At 38.5% G+C, this 25,926-nt stretch overlaps 1 protein-coding gene across 2 annotated transcripts in view; it reads right to left on the reverse strand.

The window, feature by feature from the left end:
• Positions 1–3,568: 3,568 nt before the first annotated feature.
• Positions 3,569–25,926, reverse strand: part of ndst2a (N-deacetylase/N-sulfotransferase (heparan glucosaminyl) 2a) — a 176,571-nt gene continuing 154,213 nt past the window's right edge. For both annotated transcript variants that reach the window (XM_079843449.1, XM_079843450.1), the window contains 13 exons: positions 20,207–21,858; positions 14,829–14,916; positions 14,059–14,213; positions 12,722–12,907; positions 10,603–10,731; positions 10,094–10,276; positions 7,976–8,072; positions 7,733–7,856; positions 7,250–7,424; positions 6,754–6,924; positions 6,019–6,128; positions 5,811–5,913; positions 3,569–4,611 (listed from right to left, as the gene is read on the reverse strand). In XM_079843449.1, the coding sequence (XP_079699575.1) occupies positions 4,486–4,611; positions 5,811–5,913; positions 6,019–6,128; positions 6,754–6,924; positions 7,250–7,424; positions 7,733–7,856; positions 7,976–8,072; positions 10,094–10,276; positions 10,603–10,731; positions 12,722–12,907; positions 14,059–14,213; positions 14,829–14,916; positions 20,207–21,226 (2,667 nt within the window). In that variant the 5' untranslated portion in view covers positions 21,227–21,858 and the 3' untranslated portion in view covers positions 3,569–4,485. The remainder of the gene's footprint in view (positions 4,612–5,810; positions 5,914–6,018; positions 6,129–6,753; positions 6,925–7,249; positions 7,425–7,732; positions 7,857–7,975; positions 8,073–10,093; positions 10,277–10,602; positions 10,732–12,721; positions 12,908–14,058; positions 14,214–14,828; positions 14,917–20,206; positions 21,859–25,926) is intronic.

A 25,926-nucleotide genomic window follows, 5' to 3' on the forward strand; every position in this document is an offset into this window, starting at 1 on the left:
ATCCAATCCACCAGGTTGCCTGTTCGTTGACTGGCCCTTTGGTGACTTTTAAATGTTCTAAATGTTGACTTTCAACCAAGCTGAATTAACAGAGAAAGCTGTTATGATCCATCGTGCAAGCAGGTCCTTTTTTTTTACTATGAAATCCGTTCTGTAGGTCTGTCTGTTATGCTAAGATGGTACAGTATACTGTATGTCTGAGAAACTTTGCGAGCTGAGCTGATTTGTCCAAGAGTAAACACTGCTGTCTTCTAACAAGACCATGTTACATTCCTCAAGCACACACCTACAGGATCACGATAATAGAACAGTAATCAAATGTGTTATATATCATTAAAAAATGGATTTCCGTTATAAATTTAGATATTTTCAGCTTAAAAGCACAAGGTTTATATACTTTTAACATTACTTTTTATACATTATATTAAAGTTTCACAGTGTGATGGTGCATGTGAATGTTTCTTGATGAGGGGAGTTGTTTAAAAATATGGAAATAGGATGAAAATACAGGACAATTAACAAAAAAAAGAAGAAAACGACAAGGAAATACATTGTTGACACCACCTGGTCAGAAAGTGTATTACACTCAACTAATAATAGGCACGGGGCATTAACTGTGGATGATATTGACATAACAACAAGCATTAGTGCAAGTGAAGCATTGCTGATGAGACAAACCTCACAAATGTTTTCACTGATACTTTAATTACTCAGAACCACAGAAAGGTGTTTACCTGATAATGAGTTCCCAGAACAGAGGCTGACTTTCCCGTATACAGGCTAACTGATGCTTGCAGTGGAAGTGTGCATGGCAAGGACAAGCTCTGATCTGCTAAATAAAGCTCAATAAAGCCTTTACTTGCACTGATTAGAAGCACATCAATTAAAGGGATAGTCCACCCTAAAATAAAAAAAATTTCAAAACTGTGTCCTTCCATTACATCCATAAAATCAGTAGCAACCGCAGAAGTACATACCTACATACCAACATACCAGGCCTGAGATTGTATTTCGAGTGAATGTGTCATATTGTAAAATCCACCAATTTAATAAATCACAGCCGAAACTAGTGGCATTGAACTAGAGGTCTCTACTGCAGCCAGACGACCATTGACGGATAACATAAATCATGTGATGTTTGCAACACCTTTAGATGAAGGCAAAAGGCCATGACAGTAGATCACTGCTGTAGTTTTACAGTCGAAGGCTGTGAGAATTAAAAGGGGGGAAACAAACAACGACACACAAGCGCTCACTTCCCTATGAGAGGAGAGGTGCGGCACACATATCCGACCCTCTGAAGGGCTATCGACCGCAAGGGTTTGCTCTGCCAGCGATCCCCTCTATGTAGCAGAGAGGAAATCAATGCCACAAAATGAGTCAATTTCCTACATTAAGCCAAAACAGACGACAGTCTCACCCAAGTGGGAAATTTCATAGCCATTTCAGTGCAGGGAGAGAAAATGGAGGAGGCAGCCAGAGAGAAAGAGAAAAAAAAACCTCAAAATGAGCAGCCTGGCCTGCAACTGGTTTTGCTTCAGGACCCCAGATTTTACCTTGGACATTGTGGCAACCCAACACAGTACTAAAATGAAATCGGAGTGTGGCAATTTCACTATGAGAGACTAAACAGATGTCAAGTATAACAGACTTTTAATGATGTAAACAAGCCTTAAAGGCATTGTTCACTCAATTTGATATTTTGAAATATATATATATATATATATATATATATATATATATATATATATATATATATATATATATATATATATATATATATATATATATATATATATATATATATATATATATATATATATATATATATATATATATTTGTCCATACAATAAAGGTTTGAAAGACAAGAACAGAGTTACATAAATCTTCTTTTGTTCAGCAGATGAAAGACAGACAATTAGGCTTGGCACAAAATGAGTAAATGAAAATTTTCATTTCTACCTCTTTTTAAGTTATTGAAAGTGCAACATAACATAAGAGGACATTGAACTTTCTCAAGAGTCTATATATATATATATATAAAAGAATAATTAAAATTTTTTGACAGTGACAAAGCCTTTCCAGTAAATGACTCTAACACTACTAAAACTAAATATAGACGAATAATACACAAACACGGTCAAAAGAGGTGTAAACCTTTTGTGGCCATACACCCAGTAAAGCCCATAACACATTAAAGCACACATGTTATTAAAGAGAAAGTTCACCCAAAAAAGAAAATCATGTCATCATTTACTCACCCTCAAGTTGTTCCAAACCGGTATGAATTTCTTTCTTCTGCTGAACACAAAAGAAGATATTTTGAAGAATGTCGGCAACCAAACAGTTGATGGGCACCATTGACTTCCATGGGCCTATTTGGTTACCCATAGTCTTCCAAATCTTCTTTTGTTTTCAGCTGAAGAAAGAAATGAATACAAGTTTGGAACAACTTGAATGCAAGTAAATTCCTTTTTGGGTGAACTATCCCTTTAATCAACAGATGAGTTTAGATGTTCTAGAGGTACAGCGTGTGTATGCATGCATTACGTGAGATGAGAAGAGCATTAAGCCATCACCAAATTACTCAAGCCTGTAGCGCCACTATGTGGAGCAAAAAGGCACAACTACATTATTTATGGAGCTACCACAAGGACAGTAAAATACCAACGTGCTGCATTCAAAAATGAAACTGAATGCAGTTGTTTATGCATTTATTTAGACAGGTGCACGTCAGGCTCTCATGCATGGTGTTGGCGTATTTAGAGAAACTTAAAAAAAAAAAGAAGTGCATTTTGAAAGTGAAACCACCTTCTCATTCACATCTATGTATCGTTTTACAGACATATGTTTTCTCTTAGTAAATCTTCCACAGGAAGTTCATAAAGCAGCAAGTGTGATCTGTGGTGAGAGAAATGTGGTTTGCTTGAAGCGATGGAGACTGAGCTACTTAAAATATTTATGTATTCACTATTAGACACAATATGACTGATACACGCTGTTACACGCTCGCTTTTTTTTTTTAATAGCTTTTGGGCATTTCATATGAAAAATATTAAAAAGTGCTTCCCTAGACGGAACTGCACGTTCCCTTTAAAAGTTGATTTGGTGGCAACACCCACAGGCAGCTATTTTCTAGGCAGGCAAGTACAGCTCTTCTACTTGAATGAAGAAAGACCAAAATCTGAAAAGTTTGGGGCCAGTAAGACTTTTTTGTTGTTGCAAAAAGAAACGATTATCTTTGATAAAATAAATGCAGTTTGGTGAGAATAAGAGACTTCTTTCAACAGCATTAAAAAAACCTTACTGACCCCAAACTTTTGAACAGTAGTGTGTCTAATAAAATAAAAATAAAAACTGGGATCAAAACACTTGAATTGAATTAAAATTTCCCTTGAGCTCGAAACACTTCTGTTTTGTCAGCTAATACACATGCTGTTTCTAGAGTGCAAAATAAATAATAATAAAACAAAAAAATCTAATAAAATGTGATTGAATGAGGTGAAAGATTTCCACCCCTACTTTCAAAATGCTCAATACCAGATCAAATGAGTCACACAAACATATCCAACCTCTCTAAGAGTTTATTAGAGATAATACAGCGTTGGAAGTTTTTAAAATACATTTTTTTACAAAAAGACAAGACAGCAGCTTCTTACTTGTGTAGGACAGACTACACAGCACAGCCCTTCTCCTCTCCTGCGTTCACTGCTCCCGACATACAACACATCTGCCACAGCATCTACATTAACTTCCACATGTCAGTGTGCGTAGTGTGGAGGAAAGTGCATGGTTAGGATAAATACGGGGATACACCTGATAAGACACTTGAAATAAAAGCTTTCCACTGGATTCTAGAGGGAGACGAGACATTGTACAGATGCTCCCTCGATTGCATATACTTTCTTACCGTTTGGTTTCTGATCCAGCTTTGTGCGTTTGTGTGGAGAAGAGAAGGGCTGCGGATCTGACATCCTCTAAGTGTCCTACTCAAACAGAGCTCTGGCTGTACGCAAACGCTGTCAGGTTCGACTGATGTCTACTCAGTCATAATCCCACCCACCCGGACCCAAAATATACAACACTTTTAAATGTACATTGCTTTACAATCATTCCTCAGGCGAGATGAGCAAGGCTAGACCGCGTGTGTGTTTTTGTATGAGTACAAGTGTGTATTAACACACTTAAGTCACCAGTAAATTCATGCTTGTCCACACTGTTTGTGCATTCCGGTCCTGATAGGCAGGTCTGTCATTAAGAGTAGAGAAGGGACTACATTTCCCAGCATTCCCTCATCTTAAACATGTCAGACAGGGCATGTGAGCACCTTGGCAGCAGGGAGAGGCTGAAGTTTGCAGTCCACTCAAAGCCTTCAGTTATTTCATCTGCTACTATAGTTTTGAACCAAGTGGTTTTGGTACCTCTGTAGTGAGCGGACACTATTATTTAGGCGTTCTGATACTGGAGGTGCAGTAGACGTCCTCTCAGCTCCAGCTGGTGCTCTGGAGCTCTTCTCTGAGCCAGGTAGGTAAAGCCTGGCCCAGCCGATTCAGCAGCCGCAACAATTCCAGGTTATGCTCCCGGTAGTACTCCGTCAGGAAGGCACGTGTCTGGGGAAGACACAAACAGAGCAATGATTCTAAGTAGTAGTCCACAAATTAAATCAAATTAAATAAAAACATTAAAATGTCATTATTATTATTCAATTATTAACTCTATTAATCTTTATAAAAAAAAACTTTAATGTGATAAAATGGTAAATTATTTAATTATTATAAGCAGTAGTATTAAATTATTATATAATTATAATGGTTTTATTATTATTATTATTAAATATTACAATTAGAAATGATTAGTTCAATAATTATTATCAAATTATAACAAAATGGCTTGATTATTATTAATAAGCAAATGACCACAGTGGTGTATTATTGTTATTCTTATTAATAGTAAAATTATAAATGATTGAATTTGTGTTAATTATATAATAATAATAATAATAATTATTATTATCATTATTATTATTAGTAATCCTATTCATTTTTGGTAATTGATCAAATTATAAATTGTTGGATTATTAGTCTTATTAATATTATTATTATTCAGAATTGAACGGTTATGCAGCGAGAACGGTGTGGTCCAGCGATGGAAAAGCGGCTAAAGATTCATGTAGTGCAATCAGCTGATCATTTTAATAGACGTGTTTTTGTGTATAGTTATTGTTTTTTTTCCACCAAGCCATTTTCCATATTCTGTTTATTTCATTAACCCCTAGAGGACTGCACAGTTTTGTGGCCCTTTAGAATTTTTGACATGCTCTGACATTTGTGCTTTTTTCAGTTGCTTATAAATATATCAATGGCAAAAGTGTCATTACAATGTATTCAGCACAAACTGGGCTACCATAATAGGTTAGCAACATGTATGTACAGGCTTGTATTTTTGAGAGAATAACGTTTATTTTATTTAACCAAATTGCAATAAATGACAAATAGCTTGGAATGACCTACAGATAATTTTTCTGTTAATTTAACATCAGTTAAATTGTTTTCAGAACGTCTAAACGTTGAGACTAACCTGGTGTGTTTCTATTTCATTCTACTTGCAATGAACCAAACATGCTGCTTGTATTTTACTAGTTGAAACATATCCAGTGATATATGACATCAGTGTCTGTGTGAGGTCAAGCCCATCACTTCTCACTGCCGGTGAGTCACACATCTATAACAGCGTGTTCTTGCCACTGCCATCATTCAGAAAGAGAGAAAGTTATATGAGGGAGTAGAGAAGAGATGAGACTGTCGTCTACCTCAGGGGCCATTTCAGGATATTTTCTGCCTTTACTCTTCCCCAGACACTTAGGACGCCCACCTTCCAACCTCTGACACCAGAATCCTTTACCTTCATCAAAGCTGCAAAACACACACAACACACAGATTTATAAGAATAAGATTATTCACAGGAATATACAAGTGTTCATTAACAGAGTGAGGTGATGTGTAAACAGCAGGACTCACACGAGGGCCTGGGTGTAGTTAAAGATGGGCGTGACCCCCAGAAACCGCTGGATGCCGTCCATCACCAGGGCTGGGTTAGATCGGAGCAGGGTGCCGTCTACAATATGGAGCTAATGTGGAGGAGCGTCAAATAAAGAAAGCATTAAAAAAAAAACCCATTCCTAAGGTTTTGTCTTTGGAAAATTTTTACTGTTGACATATTTTGTGAAAAGTTGTTGGTAATAAATGCAATACACTACTGGCAAAGCAAGCAGTGTTGTTGCTATTGTTAACTAAAATCAAAACTAAAAATATTAAAATTGTTAACTTGCATACAGCTGAAATAAAATAAAATATACATATGTGAAAAAAAAAACATGTTGCCTTGGCAGTACTAAAATTACTAGAATTAAAATGAAAATAAAGCTAAATAGAAATATATATATATATATATATATATATATATATATATATATATATATATATATATATATATATATATATATATATATATATATATATATATATATATATATATATATATATATATATATATATAAACAAATAACTTTAGTCAATAAATGACTATAAAAAATAAAATCTCACTCAAAAAATGAATAAATAAAAAGTTATTCAGGTCATCAAATTAGGTAATTTGTTCTTTATTTCTTTTGTAACTCAAAGAACACATTTAACGCTACAGGTTTTAAAATTGTTTGCCCCGAGAGTTGTTAAATACACAGATAAGTGCACTACCTGTCTGGCCTGGTAGTGCATAAGCCAGTGCTCTAGATGTGTGGCGTATGTCCCGGGCTGAAGGCTGCGGTTCTGAAGGGTCAACAGGTCTTTAGATGCAGAGGGACCTGCTGTTACAACCTCGTGGAAAGTGTGGTTTATTGCAGCAGGGTCCTGGTGTGCTCGTTGATGCTGACAAGACATAAAAAAAACACAATTCATGTCATAATTTCTATGGTGCAAGAGAAGGGTAGGGTGGAGGCAGATTCATGGTTAAGATAAATTATATCTGTCCAGGATGCTGCAGACAAGAACTTCTACTTCCTGCTGCCTATATACGGGCTGCCCTATTAATGCATTAAATGATTGACAGGCAAAAAGTGCTCAAAAAAATCTATGGCTGCCACAATGATGTGATATTTCAGGCGTAATTCAGCGATGTGTGTTAGGTAATGGGGATATTTTCTGAGTGAATCTGGAGACAAAATCTGGAGAATGAAAGAAAGCTGTAGAGTACCTGATACCAAGAATAGGCTCTGTCAGCTGGGTTGATAAGCACAGCTATGACCTTGGCTCTGGGCAGTAAGGCGGCAGCCCTCTTTGGAGCCACCTCTGTGTCAAAGTAGTTGGCACTTTTTTCGAACATGAAGTCTGTGCTGACATTCGAGGGGAAGGGAAAGAAGTCCATGTACCTGAAAAATGTTAAGACACTCAGCAAATACAAATATGCTATAAGAGGATACAATCACAAAGCTTTTATTTCCAATAAACCCAGACGGGGATAAGTCTTCTATTAAAGGGCACTGTACATTATTAATTAAAATAAAAAAAATGAACAGTGGACTTGTCCTGTAAGTAATGGATCTATTAAGAATTACATATGAAACCCAGACAGTACTATAGATATAATAAAGTGGAGGGGTAATACAAACGTATTATGACTAATGGTTTGTGTCTGCTACATTGGCTCGGAGAGAAAATGTTGTATTGTGTATATTACCAGTCAATGCCATTGTGGTAATTCGGCCCGTTAAAGAACTGGATCTCCTCAAAGGTGACTGGGCTGGGGAAGTTGCTGGTGATGGCGGGGTGAAGGGTCAGAAAGGAGTGCAAAGCTGTGGTACCTGTTGTCAAAAATAGTATCTCAGATGCAATATCTAGTTTGTATTTTGGACCATTTTTTTATTCAGTTAACCTAAGCATTTTCGATTTTAGATTTGAGTCTGGAAACACCAGGACTTACCCGTTTTCTGTGGGCCAATAACCAGAAACTTGGGCAGCCTATCACAGGTCTTCTCTTTGGACCAGATGTCTTTATGTCTCTTGTCATGACAGGGGTTCTGAATGGATGAAAAGTTGAATTGAGTATATTAAATTGAGTATTATCAATAATGAAAATAATCAACAACAACTTTGATTATCGATTAATCGCGTCTGCACGCTGTGAACCATGAGCCTGATGTTATAACACATATAGAGTAAACTGCTGTGGGAAAGGTGCATGATCCAAGTTGTCCGAAACAAGAGAATGCTCTATATTTATAAGCACTTCATACAAAAGCATAATCGTTTAATGGCATTTTGACAGATGCGTGTGATGTTTAATGCCTCTCACGTGTTTTCCTCAGTGCCACTTTATGTTTGTATGTTAATGCAACTTTATGTTTATATCCTTATTTGTAAATGTTACAAAGTCCCGCAAGTATTTCCATTTAGCATATTCTGACAACAAGTGAGTCGTTAAACTTCAGTGAACGAGCTCCGTTGTGCACATGCGCAATAAACAGACGGAGTGCAGTAGAACAGGAGCGCAATAATTCTGATTAAATACACATTTTGCCACAATATTTTTTTGCTAGAAATTAAATTTAGGTTTAAAATATACATGTAACACGAGTAATCATATTTGTGAGAGCGATAACAGTAAAGGCACTATTGTTGGAATCAGGGCCGTAGCTAGGGAATTCTGGGCCCCCTGAAAAAACCCTGGATGTGGGCCCCCACTGCCCCCCACATATCATATAGGCCTACGGTACAAGATATGGGCATATAAATAGCATATAAATATTAAAGTCATCAAGCAATTATTCAAGACAACCTAATAAAATAACAACAAAAGACAGGTAATTAATAAACAAATAAAATAAAAGTAATATAAAGAGTAGTTTTATTATAAACTAGTGGAAAGTGGAAAATATAATTTTTTCTGTGTGTTATACAAACCAACAAACTATATAATAGCACAAAAAACAGGGACTTTGAGCGCGTGATCGTTCAGGCGACGTGTGCCGGTATACTGTAATGAGATGTAGCTGGCATCCCATCACATTGACATCTCCTCACTGACTGCACTAACCTGCCTTAATAAAGAACATTTTGATAGACTGATTAAGTAGTTATCCTGGCCTCCCTCCCCTTATTTTCATGACGTTACTGGTACCCAGATTATTTCCTGACATTTTCTGTCAGTTTCACTTCCACTGTAACTTTACTTTTAACTTAAACTGTTCTCAGAGGAGCCTCAACTCTGATTAGCTCTGTTCACTAGCTGGTGTGGGATTTTATTGGGTCCCTCCTCTGCTGTTTGTCACTGCCATTGGATTAAACCATTTTTATGGTGGGGATATTTGGAAAACATCTTTAACTAAATTGCATGTTTTTGTAGTTTTCATTACACTCTCAGGCATAAAAGCTGACGCTGTAGTATACATACTACAGTGATTCATAAGAGTAGGGGAATATATAGCATAACTACTGGATTTAGTGGGCCCCCTGGGCATTGGGGGCCCGTCATTGTCACCACCTTTCACCCCTCTAACGACGGCCCATTAATGTAATATAATTACTATGTTAAGACAGGTGAATGTGTGTGTTCTAATTTATTTATAATACTGTTTAATTTTTTGATCCGATAATCGATTAAGCTGGACAAAAAGGTGCTAGTTGCAGCCCTAATATATATATTTATTTATGTATTTATTTATTAGTGCTGGGGAAAAATGAATTGTGATTAATCGCATCCAAAATAAAAGTTTGTGTTTACATAATATATGCGTGTACTTACATTTAAGAAAAATTGTATATTTTTATTTAAAAAAATTATATTTATACATAAGATAAATGATATATACAGTATATACATGCAAATATTTCTTGCATGTATGTGTATTTATATATACATAATTATACACAGTATACACACATTATGTATATATATATAAAAAATAAAATAAAAAAAACACTAAATATCTATTTATGTATTAGCTCAGTCACATTTTATTGCCATTTTGCAGCCTTTATTATATATAAGATAGTGGAGATTTGACAGGAAAAGAGGGATCAACTGTGATTACTCTATTACCTGCCATAGGGGGTCCATCTCCTCTGGAAAGATTTGGAAGTATTTCTCGGCTAGTTCCATAGGAGGTAGAGTCTGTAGCTGTAGGTTGGTCCAGCACTGCACAAACTTCACAAGAGACTCAAAGGTGTAGAGACCGAGCCGATCATTTCCGTAGTTAGACAGGTGAGTCATAAAGATGCTGATCTGAGGGTGGAAACAGCATTATTGACTTTTATGTTAATTTGTTTATTTTAAAGGACAGCTGTGGAAACATCTACTACTTTAATCATGAAAATCCTAATCTAGTTTATGTTTCCAGCTGCTGCACTGGCAAACACTTCAGGCGATAGGGCCGAACACAAACAAAAGCACAGAGTGCAAGGGCAGGACTCTGTCACCACTTAAGGCTTTAGGACATAAACAAACAAACACAAAGAAAAATATACTCTCACACACACACACACACACACACACACACACACACACACACACACACACACACACGGGCACACACGGGCACAAATGCTCACAGGGTTTAGGAGGATGGTGAGGAAGAGTTCTCCTCCACGTATGCTCTTGTCCAGCTCGTGAGAGCCCCCAGGGTACTCATTATAGAAGATGGTGTGAGTAAACAGGCCACAAGTCTGCCTGGGCAACACCTGCAGACAGAAGAAGGTTAGAGACCTGAACAGACAGTCGTTAATTCTGCTCCAGCCACCACAAGAACGACCAAGACAAATGTTTTAGAAGGAATGAAACAGTCATTAGTCATTTCATCTGATGATGGTGGGTGCAATTTGAGTTCAGGCAACAATAACGGCATTATTGTTTCTTGGATTTGAAAACACTGGGTCTAATGAATTAATGAATGAATCTCTAAATTGTTTATAGAATCATTATTGTATAAATTGTAGCACGCAATTGAATTATACAAGATTTACACAGAAAACCATTCTGCTGGTGTTTTATGAATAAAGACCCTTTAACACCAAAATCAACACGAAAAAAAGAAAAATCACAGAAACATTACTGTTAAAAATCAGAACAATATTTTTTTTTTTTTATTCTGCAAAGATGCATTACATTTATCAAGTGACAGTGAAGATATTTATAAAGGTTACAAAATATTTCAAATAAATGCTGTTCTTTCAAAACTTTCTTTTCATCAAAGTTGTTTCTACAAAAATATTAAAGGGATCCTCGATTATGATTTCACTTTTTTTTTACTTTAGTTAGTGTGTAATGTTGCTGTTTGAGCATAAACAACATCTGCAAAGTTACAACACTCAAAGTTCAATGCAAAGGGTGATATTTTCTTTCTTTTCGCTTTTTAAGGACAACAACAAACAGTTGGTAGGGACTACAACAAGCTTCTTCCTGGGTTGGTGACATCACTAACCCAAACATTTACATAAACCCTGCCCCACGGGAACACGCATTAAAGGGGGTGAGGCCATATTGGGCTGCTTTAAGGCCTGTACACCGGGATGAATATCGGTCAGCCAGTTTTTAACGCGCCGCGTCAAAATAAAAAAACGAACCCGAGGCGTTTTTTTTTTTTTAATGACGCTTTTACGCCTGCCGTTTTGCGCGTCGGTGTGCACCCTCACATTGGCGCCCTTTGTTTAGTCACAAGGCGTTAAACGTCGGCGATAAACACGCGTGAAATTCGTCCCGGTGTGAACAGGCCTTTAGAGATGAGGAAGTGTTGTTGTAGTAGAGACATTTAGGAGTCTGCTCAAGCTGTCACATCTGTCTTTTCACATTTATTGCAATATAGTACGTAACACAAATGCAATAGCATGTCATAAAAGCAAGATGAAAACATAAGTTATAACCGTAATTAAACTAAACTATAACTGTTCTATCTTCATGCAGCATATATTCTCTGGCTCTGAAGGCATCTTGCAACAGTGAGCGATTTATAGATTATTATGACAGAATATTGATGACTTGAAGATAGTTAACTCATCAGATACATAAATCCATCAACTAACTATTCAGAAATGTCCTTTCTACATGTTGAGTCTCTCTATCATTGTCTGACTCCGCTTTGAACATAAAAGTCTGAACAGTTTCTGACATTTTCAGTGCATGCCTGCGTGAGGTAATCGGAGCTGCTAACAAAAGCTCTTGAAGCTCCACCCTCTTCTATAAAGGGGGCGGGGAGCAGCAGCTCATTTGCTTTTAAAGGGACACACACAAAACACAAAAATTGTGTGTTTTTGCTCACTCCAAACATTTTTAACATGCTGTAAAAAATTATCTGTGGGGTAAAACTTTTTGAGCTAAAACTTTACATACACACTCTGGGGACAGAGACTTATTTTACAAACACAAATTTAAGACATTTTCCCATTTACATTTTCTTATTTTAAAAGGAAGTGGATGCACATGGGCAGTAACTACAGTAAACAAATTTTTTTTATTAATTTTATTTGAATCGTTTGACAACCCTTGTTTTTTTTTTTTTTCTAAAAAGGAATTTAATGTTAAAAGAACAAGCTGTAAATGTAAACAATGTTGTTAATGAATGCTGAATGTTGTGAATGAATACTGGATAAATGTGAAAGATGATTTACTTGGTTTCTTTCCTTATGTTTTTAGTGTCAGATCATTCAGCCTTACAGTGAAGCAGCATCTTTTTACCTTTATGTCACGATGTATAAAGCCCCTGCGATGGCGTGCCGGTCTCAGGTGTGGATATTCTTCTGTGCTGGTCACTGTGATCCCCCATACACTCTTCCAGGCCTCGTACAGCTGGCTGTGTATGGGATACACCCCTGAATGATGAGGGGCCACAGCGTACCCCATGTCTGTGGGAATACCATGCTCCTGTAAGAGGAAGAGACAAACAAACGCTTATCATGATCAATCACAAATGCACTCACCACTTGAAATTCACTTGCAATTGTACTGCCAAGACTTATGGGGCGAATGGGAGTAGAACAGAGGAGAAAAGTCGATGAGAGATGCATTAGAGACACCTTTAACAAGACATGTCATCAGGGCGTGTGCGAGCGAGAAGCTTTTGATTATGTTTCTCAACAGAGGCAGTGTGTCAAGAGGCGTAGTTATTTCCAACACCACAGGAGGGTGGTATACAAACACATCCTCAGATAGGCAGAGGGCTTTACTTCAAGTCCAAAGTGCCACCTCTAAGGGCTCCATGTGTGTGTTCCTCACTTGTGTGTGTGGGTATGTGTGAGCACAAACTGTGAGATCCACAAGACCCGGCTAAGAACGGCCCTTTGCAGGCTCATTAAACCTTGATGAAGGAGCTGTGTCTTCTCCATTGAGCAGAGAGCAGGAGAAGGCATATGTCAGTGTCTGCTCTAAAGACAGGATGTGACAGAGGGATTAGCGAGAGGAGGAAAGGGCTGGTTAGTATTCACTGCATGCTCCCTCTCTCTGTCTGTCTGCCTGCGGTCCATATCCCACTCCAATGACCATCATTACACCAGGGTGGGCTCATTTCAACAGGCCAAATTCACAATCTCCTCGGCGGATGCACACCGAGTCAAGGTCAAAGAGAATCCTACCGATCCAATGAAAAAGTGCTAATACAAATCTATAATGAAATACCAACATGAGATAAAGCAGGCGGGCAGAGAATCGATACACGCACCTCTGCGACAGCAGCAATAATGGCTGTAAATAGTAACACAATGATGAAGGAACAAAGTGTGCTCCCCTTTTGCAACTAATTCAGAAAAGATTGAAGAAACTAATTAACTATGATTTTGCCTAGCCAAGCTTAATATTTCAAGAAAACTACAAGTAAGAATTCTGTAAGTTGGCCGAAGAGTGTAAACACTTGAAACATTCAAACAATGGAGTACCATTAAGGACGGGATCATTTCCAAATTGAAGTGTGGAGTTTCTGGGTTTCTGGGTTCTGAGTTTCTGTTTGTTTGGATCATATTTAAATGTTATGTTTAAAAATCAATAATTCAGTTTGAAGATGCATCATTTCACCAGCTAACCTGTGCAAACTGCATGTTGAGTCTCATTTGCTCCGCCAACACGCTGACATTGTGGAAGAGGTGAGGCTGCATGTGACTCCACATGTGTGGAAACCACCAGAACTCATGCCGATGCTGTAACAGCATGTCATCACCTTCATCCTCCTCCTCTGTACCTGCAAACACACATATACGTACTGTTGAAGTTTAATAGTAAAGACATTTGGATCTTTGGTTTGTACTTTTTTGTGCTTATGTAACAGATCAATTTAGTTTTTTTGTAGTCTGAACAGGAAAAGTTAAATACTTTGTAAATTGTACTTTGAAATCGTTTTTTTGTTATTCACTCTCAGTCTGAAAAATCAAATCAGATTTAGATTTTTCAAGGTTTCCACAAAAAATATTAACAACTCTTTTCAACATTGATAATAAGAAATGTTTCTTGAGCAGCAAATCAGCTTATCCGAATTAGTTCTAAAGGATCATGTGACGCTGAAGACTGGAGTAATGGCTGTTGAAAATTGAGCTTAACATCACAGTAAAGATATATTAAAATATAAAACGGCCATTTTAAATAGTTTTTACTGTATTTCTTATCAAATAAAAGTCAGCCTTGGTGAGCATAAGTGACATTCTAAACAATCACAACAATGAATTAAAGACCTGGCCATAAGTAACTTGTGGTTTTTTGTCAATTAACAAAATCAGATCTTAAAAAAACAAAACGACAAACTTAATTTTATGCAGTGTAAAAAAGTATTAGACAACAAAAGAAGAGAAAAAATAAGTACCTGCATGGTAGAACTTTCCAGAGAAGCCAAGATTGAAGGTGAAGTTGGGAACTAGCGTCTGTAGTTTATTCTGTGTGTTGAGTAAAGCCTTGAAATTGAAGAAGAGTTATGATTTTAATAACACGCTATCAAAGTACTGTCCAAAATCCTCGTAATAAGATTAGCAATTTGCCAAGGACAACAACAACAACAACAACAACATCTGACTACTCTGAGCTGTGCTTGAAGGCAAAAACATCAACATTGCTGTTAAATGAATCTCTCGACTACCTTAGGCATTCACATTAACAAATGTGTGAGCTAAAGTCACCAACAGATGGCAGTGTGGTGCCAATTCAGTCCTATGAAGAAAAGACGAACTTTCAGGCCATCGGCCAGATCGACAGACTGAGTGGGATGTGAAATATACATTTGCATTCAAATATCCTCTACCCACGAGCAGGTCAGACGTGCCGAATGAAGCTGCAGACTTAACATCAATCTAAACTCATCCTTGTGAAATGAACAGATTTCATAACTTGGCATCACTGCTCACATCTAGCTAATGACGGCGCTGTGAGGCTTGAAATACAAAATGATCCTGCCATCAAGCCCTTCAAACCCTGAGAGTGATATGGGGGTATAAGCGAATTACAGCGCTGTTCCAGCACAAATCAGACGGCGGGGAGAGATAGTGTCGCTTTCCGCACAAATCTAACACAAAGCTGAGCCGATAGTTGCAGCAGTATCACAAATCAAGATGAGCTGCTGGGGAGAGAAGGCTGCTGCTTCGCAATGAAGAGATGGCATCTTACGCTGATTTAAGAGCTGCGGTGTCCCTGAGTATGAGTGTATCCAATATTTGTTCTGCCATGAGTGTGTTTGCTCAGCATGTCAGCATAATCCTGCAGTTTTTATGGCAATCTGCGAGCCGCCCAAGACTGTAGGGCGGTGTCCAGGGTGGACAATCAGTAGTGTGAATCAACTTTGACAGTTTGAGAAAAAGAGTTAGTTTGAAAATTAAACGATGTTACCCTTTTAAAGAGAACAAAAAATTGGTTTTCTTTTCATGATCAATAACTCTGATCAATGGGTTACTACAAATATAGAGAAACAGTCAATATGGCCAGAGGACAGAAGGGACAGGGGTCAGAACACAGCTTTTGTCTCCACCTAACTTTGCCATCACACTGAATCCTATTTTCTTCCAATAGCCAATCTGAATAATGTCTTAACATAACAGACTCAAGATTGTTCTCAAGACATGATTCAGCTCCAGAAGACAGATTGATTGGATGCACAGCAATGTCGTATCCAGCAAAGGGGGTCACATTTGGACAGTGGACATAGGTAAAATCGCCATTCCCATACAGATAATCTCTTCTCCCCATACACTCAGTGGTGACATGAAGTCTGAAGTACAGTTGATGCATGTATTATATTTTGCCTATGCTAACAAGTTCATACATATCATTTTTAAATACAATAAAGTTTATGATAAAATAGCATTTTTCTAGTTTAACATACAAATTGCCGGACAAATGTTTTAAAATTATATTAAATTATTATAACATTATGCCATAATATTTGATTTTGAATGCATTACTATTAAAACACCCTTTTAAAAAGTTTTCTTAGTCTGTTAATTTGCACGGAACGGTTGCGCCACCTGACATACACATACTGTAAATACTGACAGTATTAATACTATATAAACACAAAGAATATTTGTGGCTGGTAAATTTTCTTAATTCAATTGGCAGGTGTGGCAAGTTAAATTTGGAACTACACACATTTCAGAACAAAGAAGAAAGAAGAGCAGTGAACTGTGTCTATGTATGTGCATAATGTCTGTATGTGTAGCGAGTAGGTGGAAATAAGCTTCAGTGCTGAAAAAGCATATGGCGTAAGAATAGATGCGATTAGTCCACCATTAGACACAGTTTGTTTGAGTTTCTATGCAGCACCACTGGCTGAGGTGATTACAGCCCACTTGTTCAGCTCGAGGCCAGGTGGCATGGCATACATCACCATACAAAGCTGGCAAAAAAACAACAACAACGTAAACACAGCTCTGTGGGTGGATAATCTGTCTGTTACACACATTCCTGCAAACCACTCATGCTATCTGTGGAAAATAGAAGAACATGGATGAACTAAAAACCATGTCCTTGCTCCAAGGTATTGTTACCAGTAAACAGGATGATTAAGAATGACTGTAAGTGGAAAACATTTGGAAATGAGATGCTACAATGTTAAACATTCTTGCACCAGTAAATAATAAATAGCAGCAGTTGTGTAACGGGCTGGGTTTTTAAGGGATGTTTAGGGCTAAATACAAGTTAAGCTCTATCAATTGCATCTGTGGCATGCTGTCAATTACCACAGAAAATAGTTGACTCACCCCACAGTTTGCAAAAAAAAACATGTCAACAAAAATTCACTTACGATAGAAGTCTATGGGGCAAGCACATAGCAACTATCCCATAGAATTCTACACAGATGCTATTGTTAGAGCTTACCTTGCATGCAGTGGTTTTCAAAGGTACAGGATGGTACAGGAGGTACAGGATGGATACACTTTTAGTCAAATGTTTAGTCAAACTGAGGGCATGTGCCACAATATTTGTTCATGTGCGCAAAAAAAAAAAAAGAACCAAAAAGATTCCAAAAGATTTTACTCGATTAGACTTAAAGATGCCTTTCCTGAGAATGTCAAAGTTTTACCAAGGTAGGTTTTAATATTTGCAAGGTAAGAACATGATTTCAACCCCAATAATGTGACAGACTTAACAGAAACTTAAAAGAATAGTTAACCTAAACATTTCATTTCTGTAATCATCACAGTCATTCCAAACCATTGTAATTTTGGAGCTTGACAGGAACAAAGTGTTCATGTTATTTTTAACAATGAAAGTAAGTCATAGAGGTTTAATGGTAGACAGAGTGAGTAATGACAAAAATAAAGAATGAATTATTGTATTTGTGCATAGCTATTCGTCTAACACTGAGAGCGAAATATTTTATATTGTTAAAACACTGATTCAAATCTACTTTTTATCTATCATTATGCTGACACCACACATCTATCCATTTGCCAAATTTAAAATCAAATTAAATCCTATTTAAAATTGCCAAATGGGGCCGCATTTCTCCACATTCCTTGCATATGAAACAAAATGGTGCTAGCTTTGTCAAATATAATTGATGGTAGGCTAATTAACTGCCTGACTGATTCAGTAAGCAGACAGACAATACAGACTTTTCTGCTGAAGAAACATCTTCATGTTGTCAATGCAAATGGGACATTAATTGACACATTATTTCTTATTAGAGCTGTTAATTTACTTTGACTATCTTCAAAGAGGACGACCTCTGGGTGGTGTCTCTCTTTACATGTGTACACTACTTTACTAGTGGATACATTTATGGCTACTGGGGGTGTAAAGACCATGGGCAGCAGTGTGGTTTGCATATCGTGGAAGGCTGAAAGCTTCTACACAACCTGATGATGAGAACTGCGAGGGATTCATAAGTCTGTGTAATCAGCCCCTTTGGCAAAGCTGCTAATAAATAGGAGGTTAATAGGCACATTGTCCAAACAGAGCAATTATCCCTTGCTCTAACAAGCACATTATTTTGAGTACTAGCTGTTAGCCTCTCCACGACACTACAGTGCTCAAAGCATAATCTGTGTACCATGTTATCTGTTAGCCAATAGGGGTGTAACGATACACCAATGCCACAGTTAGGTTCATATCACGGTTTTGGAGCAAAGGTTCGGTTCTGTTTGCTGTGGAGGCAGGGTTCAAGGCAGGGCACCAGCAATACTAACACTAGATTCACTTTTAACTTAATAATAATAACAACAATAATTTAGCTTATTAACTTTATACATTGGCTTCACGTTTCCTTTTTATTTCGTAACAAGCTGCGAAAATGACGATGTTGCTGGGACTCCAAGGTAGCATTTAGCCAACCTGGCTAAATGGCAAAACTGGCCTTCCACAATGCAACTTGAGCGATCACCCAAGTCACGTGACATGCACTTGGAAGACAGTTAGTGTATATTTAGTAAATAATATTATAATAATATTTAGTAAAAATACAGCTCTTATTAGTTGTTAAAAGTGTACTAATTACTATTTAATCAAATGTCAAGGAAGAAAAAAATATTTTGTGGCATAAGGTGAAGTGAGAGCTGGGCCAGGGCAGAAGGGGGCGGGCGTGTTTGGTTCGACATGAGAGTATCGCGGTTCATACTGTGGGTGGTGAATCGCGTTTTTTCGGTTCGGTTTGAATATCGTTACACCCCTATTAGCCAATACATTGTTACCCATTTCGAGAACATTTGTTTTGCTTGTTACGTCAACGGCTGAGATGATGATTTTAAAAGAACAATGTGAATGCTCACAGGTAAACAACACTGAGTAGCCTAAGAACCTTTAAAGGGTTAGTTCACCCAAAAATGAAAATTCTGTCATTAATTACTTACCCTCATGTCGTTCGACACCCGTAAGACCTCCGTTCGTCTTCGGAACACAAATGAAGATATTTTAGTTGAAATCTGATGGCTCTGAAAGGCCTCCATTGGCACAATGGCACAGTTCACTCTCAAGACCCTTAAAAGGTACTAAAGACGTCGTTACAAAGTCCATCTCACTACAGTGATTCTACAATAACTTTATGAATCGGCGAGAATAGTTTTTGTGCGCAAAAAAACCCTAAATAACGACTTACATAGTGATGACGATTTCAAAACACGGCCTCATGAAGCTTCGAAGCGTTATGAAACAGTGATTCGAATCATGATTCGGATCGCGTGTCAAACCGCCAAACTGCTGAAATTTGGCGATCCAAACTGCTCATTCGACTCACTGATTCATAACGCTTCGAAGCTTCATGAGGCCGTGTTTTGAAATCGTCATCACTATATAAGTCGTTATTTAGGGTTTTTTTGCGCACAAAAACTATTCTCGCCGATTCATAAAGTTATTGTAGAATCACTGTAGTGAGATGGACTTTGTAACGACGTCTTTAGTGCCTTTTAAGGGTCTTGAGAGTGAACCGTGCATTGTGCCAATGGAGGCCTTTCAGAGCCATCAGATTTCAACTAAAATATCTTCATTTGTGTTCCGAAGACGAACGGAGGTCTTACGTGTGTCGAACGACATGAGGGTAAGTAATTAATGACAGAATTTTCATTTTTGGGTGAACTAACCCTTTAAAGAGATAGTTCACCCAAATAATGAAAATTCAGTCATCACTTAACTCACCGTCATGTCATTCCAAACCAGAAAAAAAAAAGAAAGTCACACAGTTTTGAAATGTCATGGCAGTCAATAAATGACCATTTTCATTTTTGGCCAAATTATTCCAAAGTTAGAAGAGACACTTACCTTCACATCTGTCACCTTCATCCGCGTACCCTCCTTTCCCACAAATATATCATCCACGTCAACTAGCAGATGCCTCTCCAAGGACAGGCAGAGTCTTTTTCCTGTCAGATAGGCTATGGCATCCACAAAAATCAACTTATGCAGCCAAAACGACAGATTGTTGCCAAAAAGCACCCTCTGAATGCCGTCGTGAAGGCCAAGGTCCTGAACTACAGTGGCATGAAGGGCTCGGTGGGGGCCCAGGTGGGCCAGTGCTTCTGATGACTTTGTGACGGCCAGAAGCACGGGCTCGTAGGTGCTGTGGTTAGACTGAAAGACCGTCCAGTCATCTCCAGGGAGCGGGCCCTGCTCCACCTCATTAGGTTTGGTGATGTACAGTAATGGGGCCGCAGGGTTGATGTGGTAATCCCGTAGGCCCAGGTTAGAGTGCAGGAAAAGTGGGAAGCCCTTCAGCTGAGCACTGAGCAATGAGTTCTCATTGGCTTTGAAGAAGCCGATGATGCCCACACCAAATTCGGTGCAATATTTATCCAGCAGGTCACGGTTCCAAGCATCTAAGTTGACATACTTAAGAAGGTTCTCATAAATGACCAGGGCGTAGCGACCAACATCGCGCTCCATCAACGTAGGCATGTCGCCTTTGCTGGGTGCGATCTCAGTGTGGTAACGAAAGCGGCTGGACTCGAGGATAGCCACAATCTCTTGTCCGAGCTGAGAGTAAATGCTTTCCACAAAGACCAGCACCACAGGCTCTGTTCTAGAGTTATCCACCACTTTAACTGTCCTCTGCCGGCCTGTAAAAGTTGGCAGGAAAAGAGGAGCCCGTTGCCCTCCTGCTGCAGCCGCAACCACCTCACCACAGTCACTGAAGGGCAAAGGGGGCGCCTCTTTAATTTTAGGGCTGTTGCTGACATAGTAGGCCAGGAAAGCCATGGAAAGCAGGCAGAAGACGATGAGTGCCAGGATGAGGCGGTGGAGCTCGAGTTGCCTGACGCCCCGCACTAACTTCCACAGCCCCATGGCCACAGTGTGAAAGCGGGACTGGGGAAGAGAAGGGGGCAGAGGGGAGGCTGAGACGGTGACCGTTGCAGTGTTCGCAGTAAGAGGAGGACAACAGAGAGGAAAAGAGAAGGAAAAAGGAAAAAGGTTGAGCAGCAGATACCGGCACAAGCTTTGGGTCAGGAGTAGCCATTTATGCTAGGTCACCATGGCCCCCATAGTCTCTCACGCGTCTCTCCGCTTTGATTGCTGCCTCTAGCCCCAGTCCTCCAATGAGGTCAACCAGCTCTTTCACCCCCACCACACGTTCCCTAAGTAAACTCACTCTCGGCTGCTGTCTTGGGACTGGATAAGAGGATTGGGTTTCTTGATCTCTCTCGACACTCCAGCACCACTCGACAAAGGATCAGCTGTTTCACCGCTGATTTATTTTGCGTTGCTGTTTCAGAGTGTCAACAAAGTTTCAAATAAGCACGTGCTTCTCAGTGAAGAGGTCTTTTGGATCTTTTGGAGAGCTTCAAGATCGGTGATCCACTTGCCCCTCTGGCCTCAGCAGCGGGTGCTCTGAGGGTGTTCACCACTGGGGCAGGATGGTGAACATTGCCCCCAGTAGAGGCCCAGCATGGACGGTACATTCACCATTGAGTCAGAACCTGAAAGGGAGAAAGGAGAGATGCAATCAGTCCAAACATCATCAAACACCTTTAAAGGGCGCATGAAAAGCGGGAAGCGAGCAGATCTTAAGCCTAGTGAATGACAAAATGCTGCATCACTCTTTATACTTCCAAGTGGCCATGTGATTTTGCCATTAGTGTGACTGTTGATGCGGATCTCTACATTACCATGGAGTCTTCTTTTTTCTCATGACTCCTAAAATAGTCCTGGAGCTCTTGTCCTCCAGTAAGATAGCATTACAGGTGGGATAGAGAGATCACTGACCTTATGGATAAGTGACTGGGACAGGTTTAAAAGGTGAACCTTGAACAGTACACTAATTAGAGCATGGGAAGGCAGATGATGGGTAATTCAAAACTGTGATTTGAACACACTGTTTGAAAATATTCTCCATACGAGAGAGCAAGACAACAGTTAGATCGAGTTTCAAGGTGCTGGAGACGGAAATCATCGGATTCCAGGCACATTTTCTCATTCCTTTCCCCACCAAGAGAGGCTTTGTCAGCTTACAGCCAGCTATCAGTCTCTGACATGATCAATGCTAGCCATGCTGTAACTATAAATCAGGGCTGGCACTTAAAGGATCGTTTTTCCCACAGACGGACAAGCATGGCCTGTGCTTTGGTCAAAGGCACCTTGTCTAGCACAGATGATAAGCTAAGGGAGAGAAATAAAACAAGAAACATTGCATAAGGAATGAAAAAACACTAGAAAAGAGAAACAGACCTTTACTTCCACACTCAAAGCTAATAATAAATTCACAGAATCCTAATTTGGTAATTCATCTGTCTGAGAGATGGCAAAGAATAATTACAAAGAAAAAAAAAGAGAATGGCAGAAAAGGGCTCAGCTGCATTAAATGTATCAAACTTAGAATGAACTCTACAGAAGAACGCATCCTGATACGGAAACCTAGGTTATTATTAGCCTGGGAGCACTCCAGTTCTACATCAGTTCAAAACATACACATGAGTGCACACAAAAAACATGTTTCAGTGTATCTCAGTGTATCAGTGTATCTAATTTAACATTATATTATCTATACGGTAAAGCAACAGGGCGAAAGAGAGGGAACGGCAGCCTTGAATCATTGAGCAGAATGGTTTCACATGGCATGTGCTGCTGAAGCCGGGATGAAATTACTACTGAGCATTTCTCATCTCAGGAGAATAGCTTTCACATTTGAGTCAGAGAATGCAATCATGAACTATTCAGAGCTGAACTCGACCAGGAAATGATCAGGATGGCCATGCATATCTTGTGTTTATTACACCACTCTTGTCAGAAAACAAACATGCTTACAGAGTAATGGTACACATGAGCACCGGAGGTAATAAGATGGGGGGGAGTGTGACTAAGGGAGGAAATAAGATGCAAAGGAAGAGAAAACAAATACAAGGAATAATATATGGTCAAGAAAGGAGATAAAGAAAAAGCAAGAGAGGCAGCAGAAAGTCAATGCTAACTAACAAGGCTCCACTTATGTCTTGAAGCGGAGTATGCATGTTTGAGAGTATTACATTCCCCCTCGTAATGATAACATTTTTAAGGATGATGTTGGGTTTAAATATTTCTAATATTTCCTATTTAGTGCTCAATTATTTATAATGGTTCTTATTATCAATGTTGAAAGTTTTTGCTGCTGTGATGCATTTGTTCCAGGATTCTTTGATATGAATGTTTTTACTCTATTTTTGATTAAATGCAGCCTCATTTCAAAAGCACAGTTTTTATTATTACTCCAAACTACCCGTCAAAAAAAAGAAAAAAGAAATCGTAAATACATACATACACATACATATATACACATGTAAATGAAAAGAATCAGGGAATTTAATAGAATTGTTCAGTAATTAGGAGAAGATGGAAAGTCTCGCTTCAATATCCTGTGACACTGAGCTTTTCCTGGTAATGCAGAACGGTGTTAATGGGGCAGAATGAGGACAAAATGAAGGAGTGAGTAAATGTGAGACCGTGTGTGAGAGCAAGAAAAATGACTGATTAGACAGAGGCATGAACAGGTGCATACAGATGTTATCACCTTGAAGATATGACGCACACGACATACGCATGTACCCAAAGACACACACATTCACAAAAATACGGGAGACTATGGCAAACTGGGATTTAAAAGGATGGGTTTAATCTAGGGATGCACCGAATATTCGGCCACCGAACATTTTCGGCCGAAAATGGCCCAAAAGGGCATTTTCGGTTTTCGGCCGAAAGACTTTTATCACCGAAACAATACGGCCGATATGTTGTGATGACGAAATTTTAAGAGCGGGTGCATCTGGAAAGACTTTCTCCACGTCAGGTTTAATATATCACCAGAAATCCAAACATTTCGATCGCTACAATCGCTTCCGATAGGAACGCGGCACAGGAAAGGAAAACGCCTCCGAGCACGCCCACTCTGGTGATCTGTCTGAAGTCCCCATCCCCAGAAGTGATAACCCTCTTGCCTACTGGAGAAGTAATCACGGCCGCTTTCCTGACCTGGCAAAGATGGCATGCAAGTAGGCTACTTGTCTGCTCCATGCACAAGCACTGATAGCGAGAGCTGTTCAGTGCAGCTGTTCAGTGCAGCAGCTCATGTTCTCGATGAGAAGAGGAACAGACTTCACTGTGAAACCGAACGGTTTCCGAATGCAATCTTTAACAGTGGGCATGTTTTAAACGTGGAACACACTTCAATCCGAGTTGCCACACCAACATCGATCAACATGTATCACGAAATTCAAACAATAAATGCCGTTTTGACGCTCTTTGATGTGGCATCACTGATCACATCACAGTTCAAGTGGCGGCGCACGGACGCAATCATCTGTGAGCGCGATCGATCATCTCTTCCTAAAGAATAAACATGAATGAACATCTGAAGGTATGTTGAGGATACAATTTACTGTCACGTATCATATGTGGTGTAATCGCTCAGTCAGTGTTTCAACAGTGGAAATACCTCAATATAATTGCTGTAAACTAAACAGTCATGTAGCATCACATTTACCTCAGGCAGTCATTCCGTGTCCACAGCTGTTAGTTCACTAGAGAAATCAACTCTTTCACTAAATATATGACCTATATTAGCCATTATATTCATTATATTCTACTTAACCTGTTAATGATATCTTGATTATTTCATGTATGTTTAAATAAACCTGTCATGAAAATGACAGACACTGTATGAATGATTATATTTCAACAACGAATTGGATAAAAAACTATTTTATAATTAGATTTAGAAGTTATTGCAAATACTGCCTTATGTGAAGTTTACATGTTTGCATACTATGCGTTATTTGAGTGTTGATTATTAGACCTACAAATAAATAGCAACTGAATTTAGGCTAATAGTTTGGGCTCTGTTGTTAACCTTTAATATTAATGTGTAAGTAAGGGCTCCCTATATAGTACACAGCAATATCTTCAATAAACTTTTAGTTATAATTTCATTAATTTAAGGACAGATACTTTTTTTTTCTTTCAGTAAACCAATAAAAATAAATAAAAATCAATTTTGTAAAACTGCTGAACCGAACCCGTACCGAACCGTCAGTTTTGTGTACCGCTACACCCCTATTCTACAGTTAACATATGGGCTATGGCAGTCTTTGTTTTGATACATTATTATGTTGAAGGCCTACAGAGAAAATAGTTGTATCTTTAAGCAATTGCACTTGTTCTGAATGCACTTTCTTGTAGTAGTCCTACAGAGAAACATTTTTAATGCGCTTGACCTAAATGCACTTTGTTTTTATGAGAGAACATTTAATTTTAAAACCTTTCTGTAGGCCTGTACATTATTATTTAATGTACACATGAGTGGGGTCAAGTTATACATTTTAGTTTGAATTTTATTTTATGCATTGTTGCAATGTGCTAAATAAATATTGGCATAATTTGTAATTGATTTATTCTTTGAAACTTTAATATTAATTTATGCAATTGCAATGCCTTGATTTTAGTAAAGTTAGTACACAATCATAGCCATAAATGCAATGGTACTAATAATTGGCATAATATCTTTCGGTGTCTCGGTTTTC

Source organism: Gobio gobio, assembly GCF_949357685.1.
Source record: "Gobio gobio genome assembly, chromosome: 18".
NCBI lineage: Eukaryota > Metazoa > Chordata > Actinopteri > Cypriniformes > Gobionidae > Gobio > Gobio gobio.